The sequence below is a fragment of the Astatotilapia calliptera genome, chromosome 16 (assembly GCF_900246225.1).
Source record: "Astatotilapia calliptera chromosome 16, fAstCal1.2, whole genome shotgun sequence".
In the NCBI taxonomy this organism is placed as follows: Eukaryota; Metazoa; Chordata; class Actinopteri; order Cichliformes; family Cichlidae; genus Astatotilapia; species Astatotilapia calliptera.
In genome coordinates, this window is record NC_039317.1 from 2267661 (window position 1) to 2275998 (window position 8338).

Sequence of the window (8338 nt, forward strand, 5' to 3'; positions counted from 1 at the left end):
CCAGCTATAAAGCTATATTCATACTGAATGCTGCTGTTTCTCAGAAACTGCAGCTTACATCCCTGCTCTCTGCGGAGACACATGAAAGAACACAACAGACAAGGATGGGGAGGAGCAATGTGTACACGCTGTCTATTTATGTACATGCGTGACAAGAGTGCTGTTTCCATTGACATGTCTCCTTTGTATGAAATTGAGTAACATACTGAAGATAAAGGAGAAACTCTGAAACTAAAATATAGTTCCTATAATGCTACTAGCAGTCTAATACATATACTAATGTTGGTTGCCAATGACATGAATAATATTTGTATCAGTCAAAATATTTCAGAAATGAAGTCCGTCAGTAGAGTTATTACAGTCTTTTCTTCCCCATCTCTAAACCACACGGGTTTCTGTTCTTTACTTATGGGTGTTACTTCTCTGTTAGTAACTTTTTTGTAATAGAAAACATAAAACAACAACAAAAAAACAATGGGGCTTTCATTCTCAGTCTTTCATTCTGTTTACATGATATTGGTGTCACAAGAGCCAGACTTCAATATTTTAAGTGTAACAATTTGTTTAACAGATTTTCTGAACCAGGGGTAAAATAAAGCATAGATTAGAGGGTTTAGACAGGAGTTTAAATAGAACAAACACATTACAAATGCAACAGATGAAGCACTGAGCATGGCATCTTGACCTGAGAGTGTGACACCAAAGTATGGGCAGAGACATATTAGAAACACAATGATAAGAACACTGATGGTCCTTACTGCTTTCATTTCAGATTTCTTAACATTTGTACTTACTGACCCCTCGTGTGTCAGAGCTGCAATATGTGACCGCAGGGCACGAGCTTGAGTCATAGCCACAACAAATATGTTTAGATAAAGAACTACAATCACAATGACAGGACCAATAAAGGACAACAATAGATCTGCAACTCCAAAAGCATGGCCAACAACAACCACACACTCCCCATAGCAGGAATTATACCTGCCAGGTTGCACCAGGTTGTCTTTTAGCAGGAGACATTGAAAGACTGAAGAACAAATCCAACACAGATAAACACATGCTTTTGTTCTTTTTGGGGTGACTTTGGTAGAGTAATGGAGAGGGTAACAAATAGCCACATAACGGTCAATTGATATGAGAACCATGGTTCCTACTGACGCAGAGGTAATAATGTAGTCCAAGAGAAAATACATACTACACATGAATTCACCAAGAAACCAGCAACCATCTATAATTATAATTTGAAATAAAATCAGGAGACCCACCAGGCAATCAGAGACAGCCAAAGAGAGGAGGAGGAGATTGGTGGGGGTGTGCAGCTTCCTGAAGACAAAAGACAGCGACACAGTTATTATTATTATTATTTGTAGCAACAAGTGCAATTTTATACAGATAAAAGGAAAAAGCATTTAGCTCAGACTCACTCAGATAGGATATCATATCATTTTCATCTTTTAGCCATAAAATCTTACTGTCTGCATATGTCTAACAAAATTATTACTTGAAATGTGAGATGGAGATGATGACCAGCAGATTAAGAGTCACAGTGAGCAAAGAAATGGAGGACAGGGTAATATAAATAAGGATAGAAAATGTATAAGGACGCATGGTCTTCCTGCAGGAGGAGTTGAGGAGTTGTGGAAAGCAGAGTTCAGTTTCTTCAAAGGTTTTCATCATTAGAAAAAGGAGGTTCCAGCTTTCTGCCTGAAGCTCTTTGTTCTGTACCTGATTTATTTTCTTTGCTCACATTGCTCCTCCCTCTTTCCCACTGGTGGCAGTTTTCTTTCAGTATGTTTACAACTATGTCAAATCCTGCATAGTTTCATTGTGTATTGAGGTTTTTTAAACTTTTTCCCAGTTGGAAATCCTCTCTGTCAAACTTTTTTTTTTACCAACAAGGATACCCAATGGATTTACTTTGCCAAATGGATCATCGTGGCATTACCTTATTGGTCCATTTGATCGATCTTTGTTTTTATTATTTATTATATTTTATTTTCAGATGTTACAGACGGGACAGACCTGAGTGAGGGATAGGAAAGGGAGAAAGAAAGAGGAAGGAAAGGAAAAACAGAAGGGGAGAGGGACAGTGAGAAAGGGGGGGAGAAAAAAAATAAAAATCTCCTGGATCACCTGTTGAGAGAAAAATAGAAAACAAGCAAAAAAAACAAAGCAACATACTAAACACAACACCATCGCATTAATCTAGCTAAGTGTAAACAGCAGTAAATACTAAATATCCAATGTTGTTGTGCAGCACGCAGGACAGATGTGCTTCGAAGTAGCAGCCAAGAAAGGTGTAATTTGGGTCTACAAGCAGTGAACACCCGTGTGCATACCTGTGTGGATTAGCATGCTTGTATTCCAAAGGTTTCTCCATGTAACGATCTGCTAGGGAGTGTGGGGGGGCCACAGCCCCGTCCTCCAGGGTGTGAAGCGGGTATGGAGGAGATCAAAACTCCAGACATCCAGAGGCCCCCAGAACACAAGAGACCAAGGAAGACCAACAGAGGGGCAGCCGCGCCACTGTCCCAGTAAGAGCTGAGGAGAGTCCCAGATGTGGGTCCACTCAGCAGCCGCGGAGCAGAAGCCAGGGGGAGTTGCAGTGACGTGCCCGTGAGCTCCGCCGGCCCCCAGCCGTGCCTGAGTGACCGAGCCCCAGGCCGAGAGGCCGGGGGCACCCCACCTCCGAAGGGGCCCGAGCGAGCCCCAGGCTCCAGGCCCCGATAAGCGGCCGCCAAGGAGTGAGCCGGTGTGTACCTGGACGCCCACCCCCAGACACAAAGAACCACCAACGCACCGACACCTGAGGGAGTCCGCCACTGGCAGGGGAAGTGGTGGTGGGTGGAGATAGGCCTCCAAACCTTGGAGGGCCTGAGATGTCCCCAGAGAGGTGGCGTCTGATACCCAACCTGACATATAGACACAGACATACAGGCACACACAGACACAAACATTCATTCCCACCCTCATGCTCTCATGTGCACTTACTCCACACTCAACCAACGTGGAGACAGACATAAAGAGACGCTGTACACACGATCACACTCCCCAAGCGTACTCTACAAACCGGGTCTAGGTACCCTTGCCCCTGGAGGGGGGAACTGCACCTAGACCCAGGTGGTGTTACCCTTTTCCCTGCGGTGGGGAGAGGCAGACCACCCCGACTCCATAGCAGCAGGGAGGCCCCACACCCCAGACCGCAGTCGGACGGCCAACTCCTCCTAGCCCTCCCGCTCCAGCAGGCCGCAGAGAACGGGGGTGGGAGAAGACTCCAAACCTCCCTCCACCCGCTCATTGTAGTGTTGATGCATGTGTGTTCTAAGGCACTCCTCTGAGACCGTCCCCAATGAACGGTAGTGATGGCCAAATGAAGCTTTCTGAAGCTTGTGTTGAAAAACGGTTCATTACTCGAAGACATCTGGTGGCCAAAAATATGAAGAGCAGCTTGAATCCACAAAATAAAACCAACTGCTTCATAATGACTGCCCACTCTACAGAGTGGAGTTCTGTCTGATATTGGACCGCCGTTGTGTTGCTTTGAACATATATTTTTTGGTGGTTAAAAAAATGTGTTTCATTTGTTTAACAAATTATTTTGACCAGTAAACTTTCCTTGTTTAAACACGAATCATGGTGTGGTCTTTCTTTGTTTCTGACTTCTTGATGTTGGTAAATACAATAATTGAAAAATACCACATTACATATATATACATATAATAATGTACAACACATTATGGAGTATGCTTCTGCTCTGAGGTCCCGCCTCCATGCACTTATGCAGTTAATCGCTAGACGGGTGTATTTATAAATAATATTATATTAGGGACATTTCCCCAGACATATCTTTCATCTGGGGGTATAATTGATTCTGAAATGGAAAGGAAAATGCTTATGAACTTGCAAATGACAAACATGATGCATTTAAGGTAACCCTTTTTCATTTTTATTTAAGAAGAGAATTTGTTCGACTGTGCGATGGCCGAACCTGTTCCTTTTCGTGGAGATCATTTCTCCTGCATTAAGGAAAATCCCTTCACATGGCCCAGAGGAGGCTGCAGTGCAGCGAGACTGGTAGAGATGCAGTTATACAGTCTACCTGGGCCCCACAAACTATCAGCTAAAGAGAATAAATACATTCAATTGCTGCACATTTGGCAGACAAACATTTTCAGATTAGTTAAACAATAAAATATATATTTTTACAACATTACATGTAAAGAGTCAAGTGGAAGTTTTTCTAAAGTTATTTAATGATATTTATATTATGGAAGCAGATTTTTGACATTTTACCTTTTTCCCGTTGTCAGATAAAATAAACACGCACAAAACAAAAGCAAACGGCCAGAACACAAAGCTGGAAAACCCACCCGATCGACCAAAATCAACTCAAAATCCTCCCACACAACAGAACCTCCTCTATTCCTCGCTGGCTCCAAATCTCTCAGTGGAATGATCAGTGGTTCACTATCTGTCACCATCAAAACTCCAAAATCCCGCGAATGATTCGCTTCCTTATAAACCATTGAATCAGACACCGAAGCAGTTAGGTTCTAAATGAAGCTTCGAACGTCACTGATCACGTGACTCTGGCCAAACGAATCAAGCTTCGACACAGTCTGAAGCAGTGTGTTGATTTTTTTGACACACGCACCGGAGCTTCAGCTTCAAGCGAGCCATCACTAATGAACGGTAATAAACAGGCAACATTATCATTTACACCTACTTTAATTTACACCTAATGTTTTATTTAAGGATCACAAATAAAATGTATGTCTTATTTAAAATAAGTAAAACTTAAGTCTGTCCCTCCCTTGTTTTCACTTTAGTGTTCCCGGTCAAAATTAACCAGTCAGTTTTAACAGCTCTTAAATTTACATAAGAAACATTTTTCACCACCAAATTCAGTTCAGTGGGTTGGTCAATGGGTCATTCAGTGAGTCATTCAGGGGGTCAGAGGCCAAAGGGGTAGGCTATTGTGGTCACTTTTGACTGGGAACACCACAAATGTAACAAAGTTGATTAAAACTCTCAAAATTCAACGAAAGATGTGGTCATCACTTTTATATGTTCAAGTGCATAGTGTAGAGGATGTCATACGAGTTTTTTTACATCATAAAACAATATTTATGAGTTTTTTTAATTTGTACATCGGTCAGATTTTGTCAGGGTCCTGGGTCGCTCACACCCAGGACCCTGCTAGGGGACTGGCCACAGCTGAAGCCTGCTGCTGATCAGGGCTCGTCGGGGGAGCTACTTAGGAGAATCTTGGAGCTCCCACCGACGTGGGATCATTGTGTTAGACTCCCAAGTCAGTGTGTGGGGTTTAGTCTAGAAGGTGCAGATCGTGTGTGGCCGCAGGGGTCAGTGTCTAACAGCTGCTTCCATTGTTTCCCCACAATAGGAGCGTGGAGAGGAAGGACAGCACGGATGCCACTGGAAGACACACATGGGAGTCTTATGGAGCACGGGGATTAATTGTGCATCAGTATTTACCACACTGTAAATAAAGGCACTGTCTACACACAGAGCTCCGCGCCTGTGTCCTTCTTTGCCTCACATCCCCACGGCCTGCCAGCCAGACCATGACAGATTTGATGAACACGACAGGAAGGGTGGTAAAGCTTTGCAAAGAAAGTGCTAGCACTCTGTTAATACAGCGCAAATTATTCCAGTAAGGCTTTACACATCTTCAATGACACCAAAATGTTTACCCATAAAATGTATATTTGCGTGTTACAATTCCAAAGGCCTGCTTTGATTCTGACTCATACGTACACAAATCAGAGTTCTCCGCAATTAGAAATGACATTTTCTAGCAATTAGCTTTACACTTGGTATCAGAAGCTCCAGCTCTCTTCCACAGTGTATATTTGTCTGTCTTCTTCCCCTGCCAACCAGTCATGGCACACTGCTCCCTTAGCCTGGTTCTAACAGAGGTTTCTTCCTGTTAAAAGGGAGTTTTTCCTTCCTGCTGTTTCCAAATGCCGGTCTCCATTTCTTCTTCTGTGAAAAGTTTGGGTGTCATCCTTGACAGTACTCTATCCTTTAACTCTCCCATCAATAATGTCACTCGCTCTGCTTATTTTCAGTTGGGTAACATTAACCGTCTCTGTCCCTTTCTCACCCCACATGCCATTCTTATTCAAAGCCTTGTTACGGATCGATTACTGTAATTCACTTTTTTCGGCCTCACTCAAAAATCCATCAATAAACTTCAACGTGTCCAGAACTCTGCTGCACCTATTATCACTTGGATTCCTTCTATTCACCACATCTCCCCGGTCCCGAAGCAGCTACACTGGCTTCTGGTCAAACATCGCATCAGTTTTAAAATACTTCTGTATACATTCAAGGCTATTCATGTCCTCCCCCCTCCATATCTCTATGTTTTGGTTCAGATCACAATCCCATCTCGGTGTCTTAGATCTTCTTCTACTCTTTCTCTCACCGTTTATTCCCCTTGTCTTGTCACTATGGGGGGCAGGGACTTCAGTTGCTCTGCTCCTCGACTTTGGAATTCCCTACTTCCTGATTTGAGAACTATCACCTCATTTTCTCGACTCAAAACTCACCCATTCAAAATAGCTTATTCCACATAACCTTTCCACTTTACTGCTTTTAATCTGTTCCTTCTATTATGTTTCTCATTATTGTGCATATTCCCTGCTTTTATGCCTACTTTTACTACTTTTCAGTGTCCTTGAGTGTTCTGAAAGGCGCTTTTAAATAAAATGTATTATTATTATTATTATTATTATTATTATTATAATTATTTGCATAGAGCCTTTTTAGAATAGAGCAGAATAACCCCTTTGTACATGTACAACAAAATTATGGGTGCTCCACACCAACTGTGCAGTGTTTGTTAACAGTACAAATGGCCCAGGAAAAGAAGCTTTTAGTGAGTCTGAAGGTGTGGGACCAGATTGACCTGAGGTGCCAACCAGAGGGCAGTGGGTCAAACAGGTGGTCGGAGGGGTGCAAGGGGTCACCTGTGATGGCTCTGGTTTTCCTGAGATAGAAGGATCTGCTGCTGAGCTGACAGTGCACTGACAACCACCTATACACTCATTCAGTTAATGCATTATAAATGCATTGTGTACTCAAAACACAGCCCAAAGCAAAACAAACAAACAAAAAAAAAAAAACCCACTGGATTTTTGCTTTGGGCTGTCTGCTTTGTGCTAAATCCTAAGAGCAAGATCTTAATTGTGTCCTCATTATGACAGGGATTTGTGTTGGTGTGAAGGAGTGTAATGTAGAGGTTTACATTGTTAACTGGTATGGTATGAGGCGATTATTTTCAGGTCATTTCAGGGAGACGTGAAAATAATGTATTGGTTCAAATTAGTGTAACAAAGTACTGTCTCCTGGGAGTAATTAAGTAACATGCTGAATTACATTTCAGAAAAGTGTTTGGATGCTAATACACCAGTTGTGATGAAAGTATTGGAGAAACTTGTGATATCAGAGATTTTAAAGCAAACCCCACCTTGCTGAACACGATTGTTAAACAATGTGTCCCTCAGCAGACGAAACTTCAGGCTGGATGGGCTGCTCGAGCCCTCCAGCTGGAGCAGATGCAGAACCAGAGGCAATTGGGACCCCTGGCTGAGGGTGAAGATGAGTGGCTGACTGAGCCATGGATAACTGAATGCGAGATGAAAGCGGTGGTGAAGAAGGTGACTGCTGATCGGCTAACTGAGCTGCAGGTGCTTGAGGCCGGGCGGCTAACTGAGCTTGAGGCGAAAGTGGTGGTGGTGGAGTTGGTGACTGGGCTACAGGCGGCTTCTGAGCAGGAAACACAGGACACTGAGCTACAGGTGGCTGCTGAGCAGGGGACTGAGCTGAAAGCGGACGGGCAGCTGACTGAATAAACATAGCTCCAGAATAAACAGATCCAGACGGAACAGTCTTAACTCCTGGATCTGAAAGAACATCAGGCGCACAGTCTTCTGAACCAATGGGAAAATAGTCATTCTTAAAACGAAAACTTTTATTTTCCCGAACCGGAGAAACACGAGCTGTAATGTTCATGTAGCTGGCGTTCGCAGCTTTGGGGGAAACAGTCTGTCTATCCCTTGACAAAAAAGGCAAATGAAGGGAGACTCTGTCACTCACCCTAGGCGGTTGTTTGAGCTGAATCCCAGGCTCCTGCTGGAGCTGTGAGTGCTGGCTGCGTGTTCGCTGCCTCCCTGTTGAAGAGGGAGCGGCGCTGGCGGAATGTGACGAGGGAGGACTCTGCTGTGGCTGCTCCTGCTGTGATGTGGAAATGCTAGGTGAGTCAGGTGGCACGATAATAATCCCTAACATCTTGTAAAAGGCTTGTGCAGGT

General features: G+C 43.5%; 1 protein-coding gene across 1 annotated transcript; it reads right to left on the reverse strand.

Moving 5' to 3' along the window:
* Positions 1-506: 506 nt before the first annotated feature.
* LOC113008187 (trace amine-associated receptor 13c-like) lies at positions 507-1677 on the reverse strand. The gene is made up of 2 exons (XM_026145427.1): positions 1502-1677; positions 507-1323 (listed from the first exon to the last, which is right to left on the reverse strand). Exons 1-2 carry the CDS (start codon positions 1675-1677, stop codon positions 507-509), a joined length of 993 nt encoding a protein of 330 aa, XP_026001212.1.
* Between the last annotated feature and the right edge of the window lie 6661 nt (positions 1678-8338).

What these genes read in the sequence shown, in the direction of transcription:
- LOC113008187 (XM_026145427.1), bottom strand. Translation starts at nt 1,677, where the DNA reads ATGATGAAAACCTTTGAAGAAACTGAACTCTGCTTTCCACAACTCCTC. An exon ending in ATCTCCATCTCACATTTCAA is followed by an intron (nt 1,324 to 1,501) that starts GTAATAATTTTG and finishes TTTTGTCTTCAG; the next exon opens with GAAGCTGCACACCCCCACCA.